This window comes from Neolamprologus brichardi, chromosome 9 (assembly GCF_056152115.1).
Source record: "Neolamprologus brichardi isolate AB-2024 chromosome 9, ASM5615211v1, whole genome shotgun sequence".
NCBI classification, from domain to species: domain Eukaryota; kingdom Metazoa; phylum Chordata; class Actinopteri; order Cichliformes; family Cichlidae; genus Neolamprologus; species Neolamprologus brichardi.
Genome location: NC_142112.1, coordinates 21131426 through 21157027, shown reverse-complemented (window position 1 = coordinate 21157027; position 25602 = coordinate 21131426). Strand labels below are relative to the sequence as shown.

The 25602-nt window shown below is 40.9% G+C and overlaps 1 protein-coding gene across 5 annotated transcripts in view; it reads left to right on the top strand.

Annotated features, from left to right (window-relative positions):
• neto1l (neuropilin (NRP) and tolloid (TLL)-like 1, like) overlaps window positions 1–25602 on the top strand; it is a 72706-nt gene that overhangs the window by 42481 nt on the left and 4623 nt on the right. For all 5 annotated transcript variants that reach the window (XR_015719631.1, XM_087846108.1, XM_006794631.2 and 2 more), the window contains exons 5-10: window positions 6004–6045; window positions 6272–6399; window positions 13838–13920; window positions 15541–15686; window positions 20619–20732; window positions 24935–25562. Coding sequence is in view for 4 of the 5 variants with exons in the window: in XM_087846108.1 (XP_087702234.1) it covers window positions 6004–6045; window positions 6272–6399; window positions 13838–13920; window positions 15541–15686; window positions 20619–20732; window positions 24935–25562 (1141 nt within the window). In the remaining variant the exon portion in view is untranslated. The remainder of the gene's footprint in view (window positions 1–6003; window positions 6046–6271; window positions 6400–13837; window positions 13921–15540; window positions 15687–20618; window positions 20733–24934; window positions 25563–25602) is intronic.

Genomic DNA, 25602 nt, shown 5'->3' with positions numbered 1-25602 from the left:
AAAAATACTCCCAGACTGGAGTCTCCCAAGTGAATGTCTGGTATGCTTGTGCCACCTTCAGCCTTCCTGCCTTTAATGAAGAAGCTTGTGCTTGGCTGCTGGTCTATTCGTTGCCTCTCTTCCTCTTTTCCACTCTGTAAAACTCAGTGCCGACATCATTGCTGCAGTCCAATGATCTATCTGCCCGCCTTCTTTAAGCCAGTCAGCCTCCACTCTGTATACTTTAACTTGCGCTGCTCCTCTTTCATTCTCCCTTGCAGACTCCTTCGTCCAAACCACCTCCTCCCCATCTCCGGGGGGTCTGCCCTAATTCCCATCACCACTAGGATTTCATTCTGCCGTGATGGGGCATCAGAGTCAAATCACAGAATACCATAATTGAATTCTGTATTCTGTTAATTATGCTCTATTTCTTCTAATGATCTTTCCTCACTGCATTGACTTTGTTTGTTGGTTTTCTTAAGTAGACACTTGTATATGTATTTTCTGGGATACTTGTATGGATAATGTCAGACAGTAATACCAAGTGACTGATAAGAGACATGCCAGTGCCCCTTTTAGCTTCATACCTCTAGACTTTGGACCCTGTTTGTTGAAGCAGCTATAGCTTGTGCAGAGTTCCTCAAATATTCAAAAAGACTCAAACTGAGGTTGAGACTTGGCACTTTGTTGTACTACTTTTTTAAGTAGCCTACTTAGCATGCAGATTATAGCTTCTGTGAATTCTGCTCTGTCTCTGGGAATTGCAGCGCTTGTGCTACCTTCTCTTTTTTTTAACCATACCTGTTGTACATATAATAATATGCAAAAAAGCTGTTAGTGTGGTTAAGATTAAACTGTACGCTGGAGGTGTTTTTCTCTTTAAGTTGCTTGTGAATAAAGAGCACATATAGGACTTAAAGTCTGCATCCCAGGCTTTAAAGTGAGCAGTTCTGTGCTGCAAAGGGTAAACGCAGTAAGTCCCAGATTACACTTAGGCGAGCTTTATGAAGGGAGGAGAGGGTGTGGCCAAGTGTGGATGTGCTCTGAATCCAGCTTGCTTCGAAAGCATTTATACGATAAAGCAGGGCCTTTAAAGACACTGCAGCGAATACGTCTGCAGAGAACGCACAGATCCCACATGTCAGCTTTCTGAGCTGAAATCTCTATTTTATGATATTTACCTTCAGTGTAGCAGCACACAGAAAGAGCCTTCTGAAATTTCCCATTCACAGTGTAATCAGTATTAATAGTGCTGGTGAGCTGATGCATCCAATTTAACAGGGTTAAATCAGCTGCTGTGGAAGGAGTACACTTCTTCTGTATATGGTTCATGAATCATTCCATCAATCCATGTAATTGATTAAATTGATTAATCAGCGAGGGCAGAGAAGGAGAGGAGGTGATGGATGACGAGAGGGATGGGACCCATCAGAATGAAATTCCAGAGCTGAAGTTTAAAAAGGTCAAAGGTCACACAAGTGACATTTATAGGCATAGCACCCTCTTCGTTCTTGATGTTAAGAATAACCTTTATCAAAGCTTCATGAATATGTGTGTGTGTGTTTGCCCGTATGTGTGCGTGCATCGCCATAGATACATGTATTCCACTTAGGTTCCTTGCCCCTGTGATCGTGTTTGGGTAAGTGATGCCAAAGCCCAATAATAAATCTGTGCCGCAACTATCATCGATGACCTGAAGGTTACCGTTTCATTAAGTGTCTTCCACTTTGATTTTCTCATCCCCCATGCCCTTCTGCTCTCCTGCCTGCCTAACTCCCCACTACACCTAGTAAAGATGCTCTGAGAGGCAACGTAGACACGGATAATGAGAAGGGGGGGGGGGGCTTTCATAAGTGGTGCAGTCAGCAGGCTTTGAGGAATGCATTGACATTTAAGGAAATGTACTGGTTAACTTTCTGATCAGCCTAGTTTGTTATTGATCCTTGCCTTGTACACGTCTGCGTGTTTGCAGATGCCTATGAGATAACAGTTTAACTCTGTTTATGCCTCTTATTACTTGATGAATGTTGATATCTATCATCACATAGTTTTATATTTCAGAGTCTATAATTACTCCATCTTTAAGGTGATCACGAGTTAAATATACGTGCCGTACTAATTAACATCAGACCTTTGCAAGCTGGCTGATATCCAAACCAAGGCTGCCTCAAAGTCAGTCCACAAGAAGAAGAATCAATGCATCATATTTTGTTTATTTCAAACTCCCGTGTATGAATAAACAATACCTGCTTGTGTGTGTGTGTGGATAGAGAGCGAGATCCTCCTTTTACTTTCTTGTTTTTCATTATTTATAGTATATGTAAAGATAAAATGAGCTTAAACGATCAATGGAATAAAGATGCTAAATGGGCTCTAAATGTGTGGTTTTTAATCGTATACAAAAACTAGGCCACACCGCTCTCATTCACAAATTTAACAAATGTTATATTACATTACAGTAAATTCACATGTTTTTCTTGTAAAAGGAAAAAAAATCACTCATAATATTGAAGCATATGGCATCTTTCGCCACTTCTCCAGATGGAAAGACGACAAGTGGGTGGATTTGTTTGAAATGTACAAGCAAAGCATTGCTTTCCCCAAAAGACAAAAAACATGTTTACTACCACTTAGCTGTCCAAGGCCAGAGGAGCCACTTTTAAAATTGCGTGGTATTCCCCATTCAGCTTTTTAGAGATTGAATCATTGAGCCTAAGTTGAAAGCAACAATTAATCAGGAGGGAAGTGTAGTAAAAGCCTCAGGAGAAACTCTTGAGTACACTCTAAGCACGTCTCCTGACTGCTTTTGTGCTCACATGAATGTTTTACTGTCCCAGACGGTGTTAAAGTGCCAAAGAGAGAAGGGGTTTCGGCAGCCTTGCTACATTTGTCACAGGTATTCAACAGGCTCGTCTTCTCACCATTTGGGGAGGTTCCCATCTTCTGAATCTGTGAGAACAAAGCAGAAATTGAGCCAAGAGTGCCTATCTGAATCCTATCTGTTCCATCATTTGACTCCCTTTTTTTTTTATATCACCGCAGCACAGGTGTCGGTGCAATGTTTTTCCGAGTCCAAAGTGCTCACACTCAAGTACCGATCATGTCTAGACAGAAAAATTAGGGCATACATACAGACAAAAAAAAAACTTTGACATTTAGACAAGGTGTTCACGCTGTGCAATCAGACCTCATTTTCCACACAGAGCTCAGTCAATGGTAGCCATGTCTCGATTTGGCAAGGAACAATCAGATTTAATGTGAAGCCTTTTTTTGTGTTTCTTGTTTCTGCAGGCTCTGTCCTCAAAAGAATGCAGCCCGAAGATCACAGCTAACGGCATATCTTTGAAAGCCCAACCGCTCTGTTACTAGGCTGGAATAAAATGGGGTCTTTGGGAATGTATTGTAATTCTGTGGAGGTTTTACATCAAAGAGAATGCTGTATTTCAGGGCAGGTGACATGCAGTGGTGTAATAATGGAATGCTGCATCAGAAAAGTAGCCTAATAACTTCATTGCTCTTTCCTTTTATTGAGAAACGATCATAAATAATCACACATTGCATGAATTTTAGACGCGTTTAAGCTTCACCGGTTTGTGCTTATGAAATTCTGATAGACAGAAAAAACACACACAAACCTCCTTGACAAGATACACACACTGAAATGATGATGTGAAAAACTAGTGAGAGTGTTCAAGAGTCAATTTCTGTCTTCTGTGAAGTCATCTGAAGAGTGATATTGAGTCTTTGGGGATAAGAGATGAGACTGTGATGTTGCGCTAGCAGGAGGAGGGAACACAGCTCAGAAAGGCTGGCCTTGTTGATGTAATTTATTGCAACATTATTCAGGAAAAACTGCTAAAAAGCTCTCACTTAAAGCTGACTTTTTAAACTTTGCGTGACACATTTCTTATCACGTACAGCTGGGAAGTTGAGTTTGATTTTCGTTCTGAATATGTAAAAGTTTGGTGGAGGATTACCGTCACAGCCTCGCAGTCTGCTAAAATTTTAAAACCTTTCTTCAGGACATATTTAATGTTTCTTCTTTTCCGTTTAGGACTGTTAAGCCTCAGTTATGCTTTGTTCTGGCACTGCTAAATGGAACAAAAATGAGACTTATGCGGTGAGCTCAGGGGAGCCGAGCCCAAGAAATGTTATCTTTGCTGTATACTTTCCAGAGGCTTACAGCGTCATCTGCACAGGAAGCAGGGTCAGATTAGATCATCTGAATGTCATGAATTACTGGATACACAAATTCATCCACTGATTTGCAAAAAATGTAATCTAACCCGAATTGCTTTGAAATATAGCTAAAATAAGTGTTGTGTGTTAGCTAATGAGCTAAGCTAGTGCTAGCATTATCCATGCAAGCTATCTGATGGTTAAAACAAAATTCCAACCCTAATGAACATTTTTTTAAACACTGGCTATCTAACTGAGAAAGATTCTTCAGCTCTGACATGTTTGTGCATTTAGCTATTTGTGTTCCAGTAGTAAAATTTGAAAAGTTAGGATTTGTTATGCTTCCTAGCAAGGTGGAGTCATTCATCTGTCACTAGCAATACAGCGCAGTACCAGTTTTCAGAATCAGAATACTTTATTGATCCCTAGGGGAAATTATTTTTAAAAAAAATGCTTTATGCTTTTAAAAACACTTCTGCAACCCATCGTGGGTAGAGACTGGTCAGGGCTCTTTATATGGCTTATTTAGCAGGTCACAGATCACAGCAGATTACAGGTTTTGCAGTTTTGCTAACACTTGCATGCACTGCTGCCATCATGGATTGTAAAGTCAGGACTCTCAAAAGTAAGGATTACCAACATGGACCTTGAAATGCACCACCAAGCAGGACATTTTTTAAGAAACGCAAACATCTTCATCATAAGTTATTAAACACAATTGGTCACCAATATAAAAGCTATTTTTGCCTTTCAAGGGTGTACTTACGATGTGATTAATAATCGTTGATGATCTATAATCATGCAGATTTTTTTTTAATCGCGGTTAATTTTGGTTTTTGTTTCTTTAAAGAATAATATTACTTGATGCTGGTTGCATGTGATCTGTCGCTACCCAACCCTGATTGTGAGTAAATACTGACTTGACGGTGACCTCATGTTGGCATCAATAAGTTGGCTGCTACACTTCACAAAATCATCACCTGTCTTGGTTTAAAGCCAAATTACTGTAAAACACAGCTGCAATGTCCTGATAACAATATTGAACTAAAGCACACGCGTGCATTTGCCTCAATCCTCCAAATCGTTTGATTTTATTCAGAGCAATATCTGACAAACATGTTAAGAGGTTGTTTTATTGTACTGCAGGACTTTGCATGTGGGTGGAGTAGATTTCTTTTTGTAATTTTATCAAACTACTCTAAGGAAAAAAAAAAAGAATTGCTGCTCAGTTTGGTTTATTCATCCTGCTTTATCAGTTTCTAAAACGTTGGTATGGTTCAGTGATTTCAGCTAGACTCGTTATCATGCATGCCCTGCAACGGTTTGTGAGCTCACACTTAGTTACATTTCCAATGTTGTAGATGTGAGCGTGCTAAAATGACAAACTAAACAACTGTATAGTAATTAAAATGCTAGCATGGTGATATTAGCATATAGCTAAGTGTGGGTTCAGATAGACTAATAGATATTGGAGCACTTCCCAGTTTAAAACATTAATGGCACAGCTGCCTTAACAGTGTTGGTACCTGTAGTTAAAAAATATTTTTTTATGTTGCTTTAATGCTTAATCCACCAGTGCAAAGTGCAAAAGTCATACATAACCAGATGCTATATGGAGAATATCTGGAGAACTTCCTGTAGGTGACTTCAAAGAGGAAAAAGCAGCAAAGCATTCAGAGACGCTGAAATAATTTATATGTGAGGACAGCAGTTTGTTGTCTTTGCAGGAAGTTCCTCAGTACATAGATAAACCTTGTTGTGTTTTCCTCTGTAACGATTTTGATTTTATAATCATATATTAAAAAATAATTTCCCCCTTCCTCTATTCTGCTTTCTCCTCAGATCCAGACTTTGGAGACATGGGAATACCCCCACCTCTGCCCTGTAGGTACACTCCCCCTCTCTCCCGCTCACTGCTTTCTTTCTCTCTCTACATCCATTCTTCTTCTCTTGTCTTTCTAAAGTGTATTTATGCTGTTTTACTATCACTTATATACATACTGTGTGTTGGTGCATGTGTTATACCTCTTAATCGGTGTTTGTCTGCATGAACCACACATGTGTGCATGCATTTGTTTTGGGTGTGTTTATACATATGTGTGTGTTTCAGCCTGTCAGTATGACATGGTTGGCCCAGAAGGTATCGTCGAGTCTCATCAGATCACCAGAGACGGAAAGGCCGGTGCCACCGAGGCCGTCGACTGTAAATGGTACATCCGTGCCCCGCCTCGCTCCAAGGTCAGTGACGTAAACTACGCTCCCATCAAACTGTGAATTTGATTTGAAGTCAAATTTTGAAATGTCACATGAAATAAAATGGAAATGAAATTGTGTCCCCATTAGCTGGGCTGATGACAGCACAACATAGTTACATCAGAAAGACTAATGTTCAGCTGACAAATCCTGGATGTATTCCTTGTGAAATTTCCGGCTTCTGTTGAGATATTGAGGATATTTTTTCTTAATTATTATCTGTTTCCTTTCTATATTTCGCCACACAGGCAGTAAGATCCCGGGTTGCATCAGGAAGCTTTGATATTACATGTCAGTTTGTCTGCAGCTGTCAGCAGTATCCCGACGAGAGTGTTTGTGGCTGGGGGGAGGACTTGTTTCCCCGCTAGGGTCAGACAGATAGGCAGAAGGGTTTATTTGGGGTCAGGCCCATTTTTTTAATCAGTGAGCTGTTGCCAAGAGGAATAGAGGGAGGGAAGAAAAAAGAGAGAGCGCTGCAGAAGGAGAGAGGACTGAACAAACAGAGGCAGGAAGCGTTACCATTGATAAAATATTGTTGCGTTGCAGTTTGACCCTGAGGCCTGCAACATCCTGCATTTGTTTTCCTCGCCTGTGTTTTGCATATACAAATACAGGACATGCATATACATGCACACCTTTGCTCCAACCCCTAATACACACTAGACATGCTTCCTTATCTACTAGAGGTACCTGTGCTGCATTAATGCATGGGATTAAGTGTTTCCTAAGGGCAGAGCAGCAGTGCAGGAAAAGGCTATATTTTACAAATGCTACCACCTCTCATATGAGTCTATATGGTTTGATCCTGTACATCCATGACTGCAGTAAATCTGCTGCTCAAATAGTGTTGGCCCTCTTCTGAGTATATTTGAGGGGTTTGATTTAATAGCATAAGGCCACAATTTTACTTTGACTTTCATGGTTAGAACAATTCTTTCAAGGGCAGGAAGGAATTATGGTGTCTGCATAGTTAAAATGTTAAAATATTTGATCTCCCTCGTAATACTAAAACTATAAATCGTGACATTAAATAAACCCATGTTTTATATTACAGTGTCTTTTGGATCTGCGCGTGTCTGATTTGTACGTATGTGAGAATGGATTTATAACTTTGGTCATGACGGGCTTCTTTAACTATGACTCACTTATGACGCAGACATGTGGTTCATTTATTTTTATCATTCTTATTATCTTCATTATGCCACTGTAGAGAGTCAGATGACCAAAAGAACTGGTTGTATGTAAACACTTAAAAACAAAATGTATATACATTTAATAAATATATATACATTTATTTGTCTTCTTTGCGAGCTACATATAAATCTGTTCAGTTTTAAATACAAACAAAACCTAATCTGTAAGCTTTGGGTTTGATGTTTACCTGGAATACAGTAATGTTAGGTGTGGCTGGTGATGATCACCAAAAACCATACGCATTTAAATTTTTACTTAAAAAGAGACATTTAAGGCATTTAAGGGACATAGTACATGTTTGATTTCTTTGGTCAATAATTTAAGATCCCAGTTGCAATGCACATTTGTAACCTACTGGATTCACATCTTGGCTTTCGATCTAAATTTACCCGGAGGCTCATCAGTTAGATGGAGCCACTCTCCTAGCTTGGGAGTCACGCCACCAAGTGCTCTGAATACCACTGCACCGCTGTTACCTTCACCCTCCACATCTTTTCAAGCTCTTCTCTGAGCCCTTGGTACTTCTCCAGCCTCTCGTGTTCCTTCTTCCTGATGTTGCTGTCATTCGGTATCGCTAGATCGATCACTACAGCCGCCTTCTTTCGCTTGTCTACCACTGCTATATCCGGTTGGTTAGCCAGCACCATTTTGTTCATCTGTGCCTCGAAGTCCCACAGGATCTTAGCTCGGTCATTCTCCACCACATTAAGGGGGGTCTCCCATTTTGACTTCGGGACTTCCAGGCCATACTCAGCACAGATGTTTCTGTATACTATGCTGGCCACTTGGTTATGGCGTTCCACGTGTGCCCTGCCTGCTAGCATCAGGGCCATCTTTAAACAGCTTGCATCTGGGGTCTTGCCTGGTGTGGTAGCCTCTATGGATCTTGTGCCTAGAGCTTACTCCTGTGCTGCCATGATTAGTGCCTCTGTGCTGCCTTTCAGTCTAGCTTTGTCCAGCCATTGGTAGCCACTTCCTCTATCTGCCGGTCGTACATACCGTGCAGGGGCCTGTCCTTCCATGATGGTAAATGGTAAATGGCCTGCATTTGTATAGCGCTTTTCTAGTACCTAAGGACCCCAAAGCGCTTCACACTACATTTAGTCATTCACCCATTCACACACACATTCACACACTGACGATGGCTAGGCAAGCTACATTGTAGCCACAGCTGCCCTGGGGCGCACTGACAGAGGCTGCCGGACACTGGCGCCACCGGGCCCTCTGACCACCACCAGTAGGCAAACATGGGGTTAGTATCTTGCCCAAGGATATTTGGCATGCAGGCAGGAGGCAGCCTGGGATCGAACCACCGACCTTCTGATTAGTGGCTGACCTGCTCTGCCACCTGAGCTACAGCTACCCCCATGGTTCCTCCTCTTCCTCCTCTTTTTTAGGTTTCTGCTGCCATCGTCTCTCAGTTGGCAAGAGATGATATGCTATGATCATTATAATAAGATACTACAGCAGGATATGAAATAGTGACATGCTCTGACTTAATGTTAATAGGAATCAATTTTTCCGAGTACGTGCATTGTTCAGTTATTCCAGGGGGTGAGGTAAGGTAGCTGTATTGTCAGCTTTACTGTGTCACTATTAGTTTCACTAATTCAGTGCTTATTAGTGATGCCATGCTATTATGGTTACAGTGGAGATATTTTAAGATTTATAGAGTACACATTAGAGAAGCTATTAAGGCATAGTTTATATCAGATGGAAGCTGTGATTAGGTTCACAGTATTTTTTTCTACACAGGCTTTTCATACTGAACTGCCGGCTCTCTGTACTGTACACACACACACACACACACTGGCTTATGATATGACTGGCTGATAATGGTTCGACTGTTATTCATTGGCACAGTATTTGTTCTTATCTGGCATATTCCTCGGGTCGCATATTTCCTGCTAATGCTCTGGTTTCCCTTCAGAAATGACCTTCGGATTCAGCTGTTTTGAAAACTCAAGGCCACGGGAGTTACACAACTGCATCAATCAGGAGACTTATTCTTAGTCGTCACATGGAAGCTTACAATAAGTGTTAAATTGAAACAGTTATTAGCAGGGAGTCTTGCCAGGGTTAAAGGTTATGCTTGATTTTTTTAAAAGATTGCGAAAAAATCAATTGATGCCTTGCCAGTGAGCCATCAAAACAGACAAGTCAAGTTTGTGCGCATTACATGCATCCTCCGTTTGTGTGTGAATACGTTAGTTATGTGCATGAAAGAGTAACAAAGCAAGCAAGCCTGGCAGTATGATGTATTAGTTTGAATAAGTGTCACATTTCATACTGCAGAAATGCCTCCAAGGCCAAGTCATGGGCCAGAGGCTGACAGTCATTGGCACTGATGGACAAGGCAGCAAATCACATTTTTAGTACAACTCTATCTTCTGTAAATCACAGTCCTGAAGCTCCCACCTGCACTGCAACTATTCGCACTCAGTTACACATAAAATATAAAAAACCTACAATTTCTCTCTTTGTCTGCTCTGGTTCCTCACTACCTCTGTCAAGCAGACACATGCATGCTCACATGCTGCTGCAGAGAGGGGGACTACATTACTGTGTGTACGCATGCATGGAGGTCGCACAGTGTGTAAGGCAAGGTGTTCATCTCCCTATGCTTATACAGTACTGCACTACACCCAGTGTGCCAGAAACAGCAGAGATAATGACATCCTATACCGGAGGCTCTAATTAGACTGCACCGGAGCACTCCAGAGAGAAGCCGGGAGAAGGAGGTAGGAGAGGAGGTGGAAGCATGAGAAAGGAGGGGATAAGGGAAAGCAATGCTTAATAATGTGTTTTATTGAAGATCTTAAATATATAGGGATGGAGTTTTGGGGGTGAGATGGCACATGGCAGATGGCAGAGAGAGGGATGGAGTAAAAAGGAAAGAAAGGTGGAGACTGACTGAAAAACATACCTGCAAGTAAGCAGTAATGACCATGTGTTGTTGCCAGAAGTCACAGCAATGCACCAAATTTAATACCATCACGTTACTTTACACCACCATTCATCCTCCACTTCAAAATAGTTTACCCTTCACTAGGATTCACAGTGATATACATGCCTAATAAGAGTGATTTACAAAAACTTTGAATTGAAACTGCATTATATTGAAATTTATAAACTCTTCCTATCACCACTGCTCTGTTTTTTTAGGTTCTTTGGGCTATTTTGGACAGCTGTCCAAATTCAGCGCAAACGTATTAGCTGTACTGAGGGATACATTCAGTTACCTCATCAGTTTCTCTGTTTTCCACAGAGCATCTCTGTCCCGTCTGTTTTACACAGTCTGGATTTTTCTTGCTCGCGCTGTCTGACACCTTCTACATCCTTTCATGATAATGGTCAAAATATGGACATTCATTCTGACTGTAATGAACAGCACGCGCTGTTACAGACACCCTTTAGCAACAGAGCGAGCATATTCTTCCCCGGCCAATGATGGATTCGGCGTCATTATTGGGCGCTGCAATCAATGAAGAAGCAGCCTATTTCCCTGCTGGAGCCAATCTCTCACCGTACAAATTGGTGATTGTATCTATCTTATCCGTTGCTGTCATTCTGTGTTGTGATGCCATCTGCACTCAGATTTTTTCTTCATCATCGGCCTGTTAGGGCTTAGGAGCCGCAGAAAAACAACATCAGAAGCTTTTATTTGTGAATTTGTTAGTAAATGTTATATATTTGTCACATAATGAGGCCTTCCTGTTCACCTTCCAGTCAGCGCACACAGTAACTACATCGGTCAGATAATGAGTTTGTGTATGCAACGCCTGATCAAAGACAATACTGAAAGGATTTTTTTTTTCACAGACATGCACATCCTTATGGCCTGCCATACAAAAGTACTCGAGTTAGGCATGTTAGCATGCTACAATATTAGAAACTCTCACCCTAGAAAGCCATCGGCCAGTCTGAGGGCCAGTTTTTCAGCTTAACTGGTTAGTGTGCAGGTCACTGGTTAGTCTTTCATAAGGGTTATTTATTTAAAATTAAAAGCTACATTTTCACACGATAACTGACAATTTTGAGATATCAGCAAAGGTACTGATTGATTAAAAGAAATTGTATCCATATGATTAAAAACCAAGCCTAAAATAGAGCTGACCTTATTCTCATTACTTGAGCATAAACCAGCTTTAGAACCAAGACTCTGCACACAATTTTGTGACAGTGCATCCGTTCAGATATTCTAACGTGATCGGTGTGGAGAAGCAGTCGATGCCCCCTTCCTCAACACCATCACTGTCATGCTTCCATCCAGAAACAGTCATGATGGTCAAGACTGGGAATTATGCTATTTAATGGCTGTAGTTTTATTGCTTTAATTAGCCATTAGCACCAATTGAAGTCTATGCCAAAATCCTAATTTGTTCATTATATCAACATTGTTTTGCATTAGCAATTAGTCTCCGCTTGCTGAAAAAGTACTTTTATCGGTTACAGATGGCTGAATTTAGTGCATTCTTTGTGCTGTAGGTGGAAAACTTCATGTCTAATTCTCCCACCATTCGCTGACGATGAAACGACGGGGCCAAGTGTCCTAATTAACATGCTCATTGGTGCTTTTACCAATTATTTGCCTCTTCAACTGTAGAACAGACAAAGAGAAAATTGGCAGAGAGTCCCTAACTGTAACCTTAACCTTCACTATAACCTTAAAATTTTTGCATTAAATCTGTCGTCTTTGGTAATCTGCCATATGGAAAGGAGCCATCATCCACGTATTATAAATTCTTTGTTCTTAGTCAAAGCCATTTCTGGCAATTTTCCCTTAATCCAAAGTTTTCCTTGTTCTTAAAAACTTAGAACTTCTAAACTTAGAAACCTTTTTTATATTGTACTACAATGTCAAGTGACATTCGTCTCCGATCACTAACTTAATCACGGCATTATCCCAACTGCTGAGAAACCAAATTTTAGGCACTTACTGCATGTGTCTCCAGTCTAAAGCTTTCAGTCATATTTTATGCTCTGTACTGGAAATCATTGTAATATTGACAAGAACACAACAGCACTCAAAGTGGCGTCAGCTTAAGTGTATTTTCCGAGTATCTCCCCCTCTCCCAGTGTAGAGCCATTAATGTGAATGTAATCTATACACTCCCTGAGACAAATCACTTTTAGTCACATGCTTCCTATGTGATTGAGTTTATAACTGGATACATCTTTGCATCAGAAAGCCTGCAATGAATTTGACAGTATTTAATTCCACAATCGCAGTATAGGAGAGAAAACGCTGCCCCCATCCCTGTGACAGTATAGCTGAATTGACTGATTATTGACATCAGTGTGATACCCCGGGAGAATTAGCTAGCTTGTTTTCCCCCCTCTAGTCCATTTTGCTTGTCATGTTGTTGAAGCCAAGTTGACATTGCAGGGTCCATTATCCTGCTCCATCTGCAGCTTTTGTCTTTGGGTATTTAAAGCGTCAAATTTTCCTGTCACAGTCCAGGAGCCGTCCGCTCATTAACTGTAATGATAGCAAGTGCTGTGCGCGGCCGACCAGAACCATAGCTGTGATTGGGGGATCTCAGCCTGATGAATGAGTGACAGAAAATGGTGCGGAGACAGTTAGGAAGTGCAGAATAGCTACTATGAAGAGTCAAGGTGGATAGCAAGGTGGATATTTCACTCAACGAGGGATTGTTAGGATAGCACAGAGCATGTGTTGTATCTGTCTTAGTTGCTTCATGAATAGTTAGACATAAGGTAAGTCTGTTTATATACCAAATATGTCCTTTGGCGTATAAGTTCTTTGCATTTTAATTTTAAATGATGACATTTGTTTCGCTTAAATATCCAAAACTGGTGGCAAAATGTCCAACATCTCCTTAAAGTTTAACAAGGTTGTAGGTTTTATGTAATTCTTTATCTCAACAGATATGGATAATGAGTGTAAAGCTAATAGACTCCGTCTGTCTTGGAGTCTTCATTTGAAATGCGTATGTAATGACTTTGTGCTAGCTGCTGTCTGTCAGTCTTATTTCATTACAGGGCTGCTATATCAGGCACTTGGATAATGACTGAGATGCCTGGGCAGTAATAGGAAAGAGCTGAAATCTTTTCTCTCACTTGTCTCTCCTCTCCGCTGTTTTCTTCACATCTTTCTTCTGTCACCTCCAAATCTTACTGTGTCCTTCGATTTTCCTCCCCTGATCGCTTCTTTTTCTTTCTCTTCTCTTTGTTGTTTTTCCCTCCTCTCTGCCTCCTCGGACAGATCTACCTGCGTTTTCTCGACTATGAGATGGCAAATTCCAATGAATGCAAGCGCAACTTTGTGGCAGTGTATGATGGCGGCAGGTGTGATTTTTTTTGTACATCTTTAATGTGACATGCTCTTGTTGCACAAGAGGGCTTTGTTTTAAATCTTCAATTGTATAAATGTTACTTAACTTTACTTTATCCTCACATAACAACTTTGTTCTGTTCAGTTAATGATAGGTTAGTCTTACACGAGCTTCTGTTCTGAAAACATGAAATGGAAGTCGCCCAAAAAAAATCAAATTTTAATTTAAGAGGAATTGATTTCTGTCAACTGGAAACTGTTCAAGTATTTAAGCTGAGTTAAAGGGTAATCACATATTGGCTTTGTTGATTAAAGCTGGATAAAAAGAATGATGCTACTCATGTATATATGGGAAATACAGATGAACTGAGCTGAATGACTGGAAAGGGTCAAGTCACAGCATATGTAACATCACAACTTCATAATTTCCCTTTATGCAGTCAAAAATGGGAGTCTTCTCCTTCAATAAACATGAAGCAATAATTTTGAGTAAATGCGACGGATATATATAATATCAAAAGGTTAATTTATTCAAATAATTCTTTACTAAGTAAATCAAATTTGATTAATTGTAAAATTTTACAATTGTAAAAAAAAATGACATGGAAAATTTACATGCAATTAAATTATTTAAATTCAGGAATTTGGGCAGGATTTCTTTTCAAGTTTACTTACGTAAAAGTTTAGGCAGCAAGCTTTAAAGCAGGGATGTCAAACTCGTTTTATGTCGAGTTTTATGTACTCTGATCACGACTTTAATTACAGGGTTAATAGAGATATTTCATTATAAGAGAAAGAAGTGCAGTTTCAACAGTACGTCTCAGTCTTTCTACATAATATATAAAAGCTGCTGTAGCAAATGAAAGAAATGTGTCAGCATGACTGTTTGGGCTTTAGCTGTAAGAAATAAATGTGTACAGTTCAAAAACTGTCCTGTAATTATAACACTGAGCTTACAGACAATGTCAAAATGTCTAAAACTTATTAAAATACACTTAATTGTCCAAAAATGTAAGACCTCTTTCACATTTTCTAAAGCTATCCATTGGGCCGGACTGGGCGATTCTGGTCCCTTGGCTTTATGTTCGACACCCCTGCTTCAGAGGATCTGGATGCTGTATTTTATTAGCTGTGGGTAGAACCAGGTCAGGCTATCCATTCCAGTCCTCATGATAAGCTACACTAACCAACTGCTGACTGTAGATTTGCAGTTTAAGGACAGATATGAGAGCGGTATTGATCTTCTTATCTAACTCACAGCATGCAAGCTGCACACTTGCTTCTCGCGCACTTCTCACAAACAAGTCTATTAATATAAAGTAACCTGTTTTTAATCTCCAAATAATGAGATTTTGAAATCCAGATTAAAGAAAACGATATTTGATACACTTAGATAAGGATATAATTGAATCACTATCTACTACACACTTGAGCTCAGCGGCAGTTTATTATCTTGAGAGATTCAGAATATTTAGCAGCGATCAGACGATAACAGCCCAGTAAAAAAAAACAAAAAAATATTAAAGCAACCACGACTGCTCTTTCCAACACTGTGGATTATTAAGATGCACAGTGACTGCCTATGTTACTGGATAATAAAATATGCATGCTTATCTCATCCCGTCATGTCTCAGTTCAGTGGAAGACCTGAAGAGCAAGTTCTGCTCCACGGTGGCCAACGACATCATGCTGGTTTCCACGCTGGGAGTCATCAGGATGTGGGCAGACGAGGCCAGCCGCAAAAGTCGCTTCCGCATCCTTTTCACAACCTACCAAGAACGTAAGCTGATCTTTACTGCAGTGTGATCTTCCTGCTTAGGCAGCTTTCTTCATCTGGTCTTTGCTTAATTGCAGTCACCAAAATAAAAGCACCTACAAACTGTGAGATTTCTGCACTCTTATAAGTTTATGTAAACCTAAGAAACTTGTGTACAAGATCACGTTTGGTCTGTGCAGACAGTGCAATGCAAATACCTGCTGAAACACACACACACATGACACATTATTACTTCCTCTGATACTTGTTTTTCATGCTAAACCCCCCGCGGTGCAGTCATAATAACAGCTGGTCGACACATCGTGCAAACAAGGCTTTTGCCTCAACTAGATTTTCTTCTTAATTGAGTGTCGATCAGTGTGTAATTTCATGCTGCATTCCTGTTGGTTGCCTAGTAATCGCAGGTTATAGAGGCATTTACATTTTCCCACACTATGTTCAGTTGCAGAATCATTCCAATAACGAGTTTCAAAACACAATCAGAGATATCACTGTGATTCTTGCACATTGGTCATATTTCATCTGGAATCTTTCGTCATAGGAAATGGTCTATAATGAGTTTCCATTAAGATTCATAACAATGTAAACAGCAGCAAGCAGGAAACCACGGAACACCATTTCCATCACAGGGAATCTTGCCTGTGGGTAAATGTGAAGATGACAGCACAGGTGGATTTGAGTTCAGCTCTGCTGCATTAACACAGGTGGAGCATCTGCACCAGCTAATTCCTTTGTTTAAAATAGGTAGAGACTGTGACTGCACCAAACCTACAATATGTTCACATCTACCTGTTTTGTTTCAGAAAAAATCTGAGCGAGATTGAAATTCACACAAACACACTCACAGTCTGTCTATTTCTCATTCAGCGAATTTTCATTGATAGAGATAGTCGTGTGGAGAGGCCATTCTTTGTACTAGCGACATGAATGAAGAGGGTCTGGGGCCCATTAGTCTACACCGTGTCAGCATCAGTCGGTGCCTTTTAATGACAAGGACGCGAGGAAATAGGTGCACGCAGCTGCACACTATTGAGCGTTTTCAGAAACTGAATGGGGCTTCTTTCTGAATGTAGATAGGATAAGAAAAAAATCTTAGAATATTATTTTCAAACTGTTTAAATGAAAGGACTTACTGCATTTTAAAGTTATTTTAGTGCTTTTTGCTACCATTTCAAAAGGACTGGAACCACTGACATTATCATTTGTGAGAAGAACCATTAACTCGTAAAAAGAGAGGTTTAATAAAAGACTGAACTGCAATCTGTTTATCACTTTACACACCTGCACCTTGTCTTCATTGGCTGTTTATTGTGTGCTTGTGCTTAGCTTAATCAGTAAGCAACTGCAATAGCGACAGAGTTGTTTACGTTGTGAAGTCAGTGTCCCCTTTGTGAGGCCCTTTCACCAAGCAGAGCCAGGATGTGCTGTTGCCGGGGCAACGCCTCTGCCTAAGTCACTCAGGCGATCCCCGGCCAGACCTCAGCCTTTAGAGCAGCATCCACCACAGCTCAGCAGCACTGCAGCAACCCTGTCAACAGTGAATGCACTAATGTACCAGAGCTGCGAAAAACGCAAGCAATTCAGACTTTGCTTGTTTTACGCTCTCAGGACAGATATATTTGCTTCTATTTGATATGTATAAAGTGGTGTTCTGTGTTGGAAAACGTACTATATTGTTTTTTATTAAGATGCCAAAGCACAGTTAATAACATGTATTCCCGAAGAGAAGAGTTTGTTTTAGCAGTTAATTGTTCCCCTTGACAATAACAGTTTTGGTTTTAGCAGATTTCTAAAAAGTTTGTGGGGGTTTTTTATGACAGGTGGTCTGATAAATTTGAAAAGCACTGTATTTGATATTGTTAGACACATTTACTGAACAGGTGCCCTCGGATCTATTGTTTCAGTTACATGAACAAAACATTAATTTTTCTGCTGTTTGTTTTTAATGAACTCATCATATATTCCGACTATTTAAATGAGTCATTGAACATTTATGTGAGATAAAAGATCCCCCGTTAAACAGCCAAATGTAAGCTTAGAAAAAGCAATGTCAAAATATAGTTTAGATTTAGTTTTAACAAATAAAATGACTTTTTATTGCATAGAAATGTAACAAAAATAAAAATAAAAGCTCAGAACAGCAAATACCAGCTGATATGAAAACAAAAATAATGGCTTTCATGCCCTATGTGATCACTGCAGATGAGTGACTCTGCTGTGCGCGCATGCAGCTGCTTACAGCCCAATTGTTACCATAAGTGCTCCCCAGCCATGGAGATCCTAAACCATTGGATGTTTGTTCCCAGCCGTTGGTTCCCAGTGGAACCAGCGGCTCTTAGAGTACCGTTCAGACCTGCTGACACCCGGCAAACTGCTCATGTGGGAAACGCAATGTTCTCAAACACAAACATGCAGCTTTACCATCTGTGAAGAGTTTACACCTGCTGACACTAGCACTGAACTTTACTGCTTCCATCCTCTCTCTCACATACACACACACATGCACGCACACACACAAGCGCATAAACAGCCCTGCTATGAAGGTAGTATACAGTTACAAATTTGAAGCATAAGTGATACCTACCTCTACCCAAGAACCAATTATGTCTTAGGTGATAAATGTACGCTCGCGACATCTCAGCTGTCAGCATTGTTACGGCTCATCTGCAACACGTCTCTGGGGTTGCAGATGGAAATTTGCTCTGGCTTCATTACACATGTCACTTTTTGCCTATAGGAAAGCTTCTTTACTGTGTGCATGAAAGAGTTTGAGACCAACACAATATGCTAATGCCTGTCAGCGTGCTTGGTCTTAGATTAGATTATATCATCTGTAGGCACTGTGGTTGCTTTGCAGGTAGAATGCTTTGGGAGACTGTAGTGCTGGACATTGTAAAAAATCAGTACCAGATGCACTCTGCTGGGTAGTGTTACTGTATTTATTATCAGCAGTATTGAAATCTAGATAATCATAGCGGAAAATAAAAAAGAAGCATCAAAAAGTCCGTGGAGTAACAGAAAATGACTGTAAAAAAAAACAAGACTCAGGTAGGTGCTGACTATCCCAAATCATAACACGTGAGAGCTTGCATTATTGCAGGTGTTACCATGTACCAAAAAAAAAGATCTTTATTAAAAAATCACTCATGACAAAAAACAGAGACTCAATCAAACGCATCTCATAGAAATATTATAACTGCACTTTAAATCAAAACCCCATGAAGCAGAGATCTACAGTAGATTGAATTTAAAGATTCATGATAACCAGGTGTTGCTTATAGCACTTCACTGCAGACACCTCTTTGCTCTTAGACCCCGCTCTGCAGAGACGCCCAGACTATTTTCATCAGCCGCTCATTTACGACTTAATTTATGCTTCCAGCAGCGACTGTGGACATTTCTGTGTGGGCAAAAGAGCACTTTTATTACAGAATGTCTTGAAATTAATTTTGCAGAAGATTAGTGTGGATCACGCTCTTTATAACATCTGCTCTCACCCTGCCTTGAGTGGAAAACGAGAAGGCGTGGGCTCCCTCTGGTGGCTGTTAGCAAAAACAAACTGTCACAGCTTTGGTGTGGAGTGTACTACATGACATAAAGGATTAGAAAAACAGACTGAGGCTGGGGGGAGAAAATGAGAAGAGGAGTATTAGAACACACACAGAGAGCCAATATGACTCAGGAAATGCTGGCAAAGGCCCAGACAGGATGGGTTACAGAGAGAGATACAGATAAGTCACTCTAATTTGGTGTGTTATTATTCACTTGGGATGAGAGCTGGGATGAAAACAGCCATACATCACAGCGGTAACACTGTCAAATAGTCCCCAGTTCTGCCATACCACTGGCAAGCTGCTTTAGCACCAGTGCCAGTGTTGTGTGTGAGTGGGGAGAAGGTGAGAGATAAAGAGAGAAAGTAAAAGACATGCAAGAAACCAGGGAAGGACAGCTCCTCTGCAACAAAACAGCCAGCAGCTAAACAGAGCCATTCTGTTCACATGTCACTCACTTTTAAAACACAGCGAAACTGAAAGCGATCCTGCATTACTTCTGCTTTCTGCATCCTTTTCACATAAAGCCATGTGCATGGAGCAGACATATTCAGCTTCGTATGCTTTAGGGATACTTTTGCAAAATAACAGGAGGGTCAGGTGATAAAAGACATCTATCAGTTACAAAGAATAAATAGTAAAAAGGTCAATACCTTATCTTTTATGTCTGTGAAGGTTCTCAGTCATCCAGGTCATCGTAGTCAAAGGAACTTGCAAAGAAAAGCGTCTGGACTTCTTTAAGTTACTTGAAGACGCTTCACCTCTCATCCGAGAAGCTTCTTCAGTTCTAAGGTCAAAATGTGGGGAGTCCCAAATTTAAACCTAGTGGGAGTGGGAGGCCTGTCTTTCTGATGAATGGCTCTTCTTCCTCACACTGAGACAAAACACGTGAATGTTGTGTCTCCGTCAGGTCACACCATGGGGGCAGGTGTCACGGTGAACAAATAAACAACATGCAGTATAAATAGAAAGGATTTGCTTTGGGTGTGTGTGTGCAAATGATTGTAAAATGTCATGACTTTTTCTCCAGACACCCCGCACACTCACCCGCATACAGCTCGCACACATACGCACACATAACAACAAATTCATTCATATCCACAAGTTGTTTGAAGAGGAGGGTGAGAATGAAAATTCATGAAGAACAGATGGGTTCAGGGGAAGCAGGTTTGAACTAAGACTGAAAATCTGCCACGCTGGACTTCTGCTCTACTTCTTATAATGATGAGTACAGTAGCGCATGTAATTGTCCTTTGCGTTTGCTGTTTTTAGAGATGGTAAATACACTAAAAATTGCATTGAACTTGTCCTGTGAACTGAATGTGCAAATATAAATAAACTTCTTTAATGTCTTAATTGCTCATTGTGCTCTCGCCCCTTCCAGCTCCATGCGATGCAGATGCCTTCTTCTGTCACAGTAACATGTGCATAAATAACACACTCGTGTGTAATGGCATGCAGAACTGTGTCTACCCCTGGGATGAGAACCAGTGTAAAGGTGAGATGTTACGTGTAGTTCTCTGACCTCTCATGTCACAGCTTTAGCAGATTTCCAACAGCTAGTCACAGCAACACACAAAGATAGGAGTGGATGTTTAATGTTTCAGCACCATGGAGAGTGACACACAGAGAAACCTGCCACTTCTTGCTATATGCCACCCCCTTCTTCCTTCTCCCTCTCCTCCCTCACCCAAATTTGAACCCATCGTCAAACTGATCCAAGCTGATGCCAGTCCACTGTCCTTTGTAGTCCCGTACTTTGAGCTAATGCCCATTTCCTCTGTCGCTCAGTCCTTCACTCCTCTCAGAATTGTAATGCCACCAAATCCATACATTGATCCCAAACATCTTATTACTGGCTGTTCGTAATTTATAATGAGGAGGTTTGCTGATTGTAGTGTCCTTGACCTTATTCAGTAATTTAAGAAAGTGGAGTAAGAATTGACTAGTTCGGGGTTTTTTGTCTTTTTATAATGCAGCATCCTTCTTATTCAATACATGTATTTTTTAGACTATTAAAGTGTTTTGCCTGGTTTGCAGGTAAGATGTGTTCTTGCTATATTATTTTGTATATATTTTCTCCCTCAGATCGAAAAGTTGCACAGAAAAGATGCTTGCGTATTCTGAATGTGCACTCTAACCCTCTGAAGCTTTAAGCAGAACCGCTGACAAATTTTATCAATTAGGTAAATCCTGCGTGACCCATTACTCACTCAGACTACCAGATACCTTTCCAGCCTACAGTCTGAGTTTGAAATTGTGCAGAAATCAGCAAGAAGAGGGCTTGTCTCTCAGACTCCTACTCTGCTCTGGTAGTGTGTTGGCCCCACATTTGTCCTCATTAGCAGTAAAATGTCAAGTTTCATTTCTTTCTCCTTTACATGTCTGAATGTAACCATTTGCTGTCATTGAAGCTCAGTCCACTGCACTACAAGTTCATCAAGCATTTAAATGTCACCCTGATTGGCTCTCTGTACTGTGTGTGTGTGTGTGTCTTTATAGTAACCCGTGTAATAAATAGACTAAAGCTGTGATCCTGTAATAAAATATATGTCCATCTGTTTGATAATTCATTGAAGTCTGCACTTAATCTTAAGCTTAAGCTCTTTTAAAGGACATACCAGACCATTTGCTCATCCCATCACTAATTCCCATTTAGAAATTCTTCTAATGTTATGTATAATTGGTCCTTAAATTCAGACAAAAGCATGCTTCCAATTTCAGTGTAAGCGGCAGCTTTCATGTTGCTATCTAGCTAGGCAATTAAGGCAATAACCACTAAAAGGTTTCATTAATTGGTTGACGATTCAAATCTCTAACTGATGTTATAATGTTGTAAGATAGCTTAAATTAAAATAAAAACTCAAGTCTAAAGTAAAGCATGGCAAAATCTCTTCATCAGACATTTTTGTTTTGTGGTTTAGAGATTTTTTTTTCTTCTAGCGTCTACAAATTTGTGCTGACCTGGTTAATGATTCAGTTTGGTTGGACTTGGATAGTTAGAAGTGGATACTGTAAGCAGAAAATCCTGTAGAGCAGGACTGAGCTGTGTTAGGTCACACTGTTCCCCCACAAAATAACCAGTATGAAATCCTCAGAGTGATGCAAAATGTGCTGGTTATCAAGGCTTGTGCTGTGCTACTGTAAACAAGGCGTGCTAACCAACTTGTATTATGCTTCATTCCCTTTCTCTTAGAAAGGCTTAAAAAGCATTCAGTTGTGTTTGTCTTAAAATATATTTGCACTTGGTTTTAAAATGTTACCACAACCTTTGTATCCAGTGTCAATCACATGTCCCCAAAGTGTCAAGCTGACTTTTGAAGATTTCTGCTCTATCTGCGTTACTTCTCCTACTAAGTCGTTTAACCATTTTTTTTTTTCATCCACCTGTCAACAGTCAAGTGCAGCATTTGTTAGGATTGGCTTGCAAAGAAATGAAATGTTTCAAGAATCAATATGGCTGTACGGGCCGTTCTAGTGGTTGAGCTGGCAGGACGAAATAAAAAGGGAAACAGACAATGTTTTATTTTCATTTTTTTTTCCTTAAAGACCAAACAGATACAGTGGTGTGAAAACGTGTTTGCCCCCTTCTTGATTTCCTATTTTTGTATGTTTGTTAAATATTAGACAAAGATCGCACAAGTGAACACAAAATGCTGTTTCTAAATTAAAGTGTTTATTTTTAAAATCCTCAAAAGATAGACCAAAAAGTAGGTGAGACATCATGCCACGGTCCAAGAAGTTCAGGAACAAGTGAGAAACAAAGTAATTGCAATCTCTCAGTCTGCAGAAGGTTATAAAGCCATTTCTAAAGCTGTGGGACTCCAGTGAAGACAGAGAGCCATTATCCACAAATGCCAAAAACATGGACCAGTAATGAACCTTCCCAGGAGTGGCTGGCTGACCAGCACATAAATGACTCCTGCAGGAGGTCACAAAAGACCTCAGAACAACATCCAAAGAACTGAGGGCCTTACTTGCCTCAGTTAAGGTCAGTGTTCATGACTCTACTATAACAAAGAGACTCGGCAAAAATGGCCTGCATGGCAGAGTTCCAAGACGAAAACCACCGCTGAGCAAAAGAAACTTAAAGGCGCGCCTCAGTTTTGCCAGAAAATATCTTGACGATCCCCAGGACTTATGGGAAAATACTTTGTGGACTAACGAGGCAAAAGTTGAACTTTCTGGAAGGTGTGTGTCCCATTACATCTGGTGTAAAAGTAAGACAGCGTTAAAGGAAAGCAACATCATACCAACAGTAAAATATGGTGGTGGTAGTGTGATGGCCTGGGGCTGTTTTGCTGCATGGAAGACTTGAAGAAGAAGAAGAAGCTGTCTCCTAAAACATCCTGAAGGAGAATGTCCAGCCATCCGTTTGTGAACTCAAGCTGAAGCGCACTTGGGTTTGCAGCAGAGCAATTATCCAAAACACACCAGCAAGTCCACCTCTAAATGGCTTAAGAAAAACAAAATGAAGACTTCGGAGTGGCCTATTCAAAGTCCGGACCTGTCCAGTCCTGTCCGATTGAGATGCTGTGGCATGACCTTAAAATAGCGGTTCATTCTCGAAAACCCTCCAATGTGGCTGAATGATAACAATTCTGCAAAGTTGAGTGGGCAAGAATTCCTCCACAGCGTTGTAAAAGACTCATCGACAGTTATCGCAAACACTTGACTGCAGTTGTTACTGCTATGGGTGGCACAACCAGTTATTAGGTTTTGTCACAGATTATTAGGCAGAGGACTCACTCGCAGGACTCTGAAGTTTAGAGAGAAGGTGAGGGTTTATTTACAGTGTGGCACCAAGTGAGAATATCTACATATATACAGTGAGACAGATAACACGGGGCTCCAGGGGGTGGAGGGGGGCCCGAGGGGAAGGTCCAAGGCGGAGTACATACGCACCTCTTCAACTTAATCCACAACTCACTTTGAATGTCCACTCCAAAACGCTCACGCTCACTCACACACATCCACAGAAACCCAGACGGCAGGGAATCTAGAATGCGCTAGGTAATGTGACGATCCAGCGAGGAAGCAGCCTCTCTTGCCAACTTAAGTAGTCTGCCAGAATCAGTGTGAATGAGCCACAGGTGTGTGTTCAAGGCGGGTTCAGAGGCGGGGAATCAAGGTCCAGTTCCGCCCTGGTGGGAGAGGCGAAGACAAAAAACACACACACCACGACCTCTCCAGATCTTGAGAACCATGACAGTTTTTCTCTTTTTCACACAGGGCTATGTAGGTTTGTACTTTTTCCCCAATTATATTAAACACCTTCATTTAGAAACTGCATTTGTGTTTACTTTTGTTGTCTTTTTCTAAATTTTTTTGATGATCTGAAACATTTTAGTGTGACAAACATACAAAAAAAAGGAAATCAGGAAGGGGGAAAAGACACCTTTTTACAGCACTGTATGTATGTAAATATGTGGCCTACAAAAGACATGTGGCCAAATGTGTGAAGTGGTTAAATGTTTGAATCACAGCAGGTCTTGGCGGTTGTTTTAACTTATAATCATTGCTGACCACTTCTGGTCTAATTGCATTTTAAAAGTAAGTTAAATCAGGCTCTTAGTGTTAACACTGTACAATTACTGTTTCCTGGAGGGGTTTATCTTAGTAAATCCCTCAGGATTATATTGCATTCACATAAAAAACACTTTACCTTTTTTGTTTTGCTGTTTTTCTCCCACACTACAGAAAAGAGGAAAGCCAACATCCTGGACAACCTGAACAACACTAATGGGACCATAATTGGCGTCACCTGTTGCATTGTCTTCATTCTCCTCATCATCTCTGTTATTGTCCAGATCAAGCAGCCACGCAAAAAGTATATCTTGCGACGTGAGGACTTTGACCCCACCATGTTCCAGGAGGTCTTTGAGCCACCTCACTATGAGCTGTGTACGTTACGGAGCGCCACCACACCCACAGCGGCCTCAGCAGACTTAGTCGACCTGGCTGAAGACTTTGAGAACTACCACGCCCTACGCCGTGCCTCTTCCCGCTGCGTTCACGATCACCACTGTGGCTCCTCCTCCAACCCCGGCTCCGCGCACATATCCCAGCTGTCACTCAGTGGACGAGAGAGCCGGGGCAACTTGAGCGCCCGTGATGCTGCGGCTGCCACTCTGCTCACAGACCTTCCGCAGCCTTCCATGGCAGTGCGGCCGTTGTTGCCGGCCACGGGAAATCGCAGGAGCATCTTGGTCATGAAGCACAGCTACTCACAAGAGGCAGCAGACAATGGATGTGACCTGGATGACGACCTGGAAGAAGTTCCCACCACCAGCCACCGGCTTTCACGCCACGAAAAGGCAGTACAGCGGTCAGTATCCATAGATTTCTGATCAGGGAAGAGCAACAAC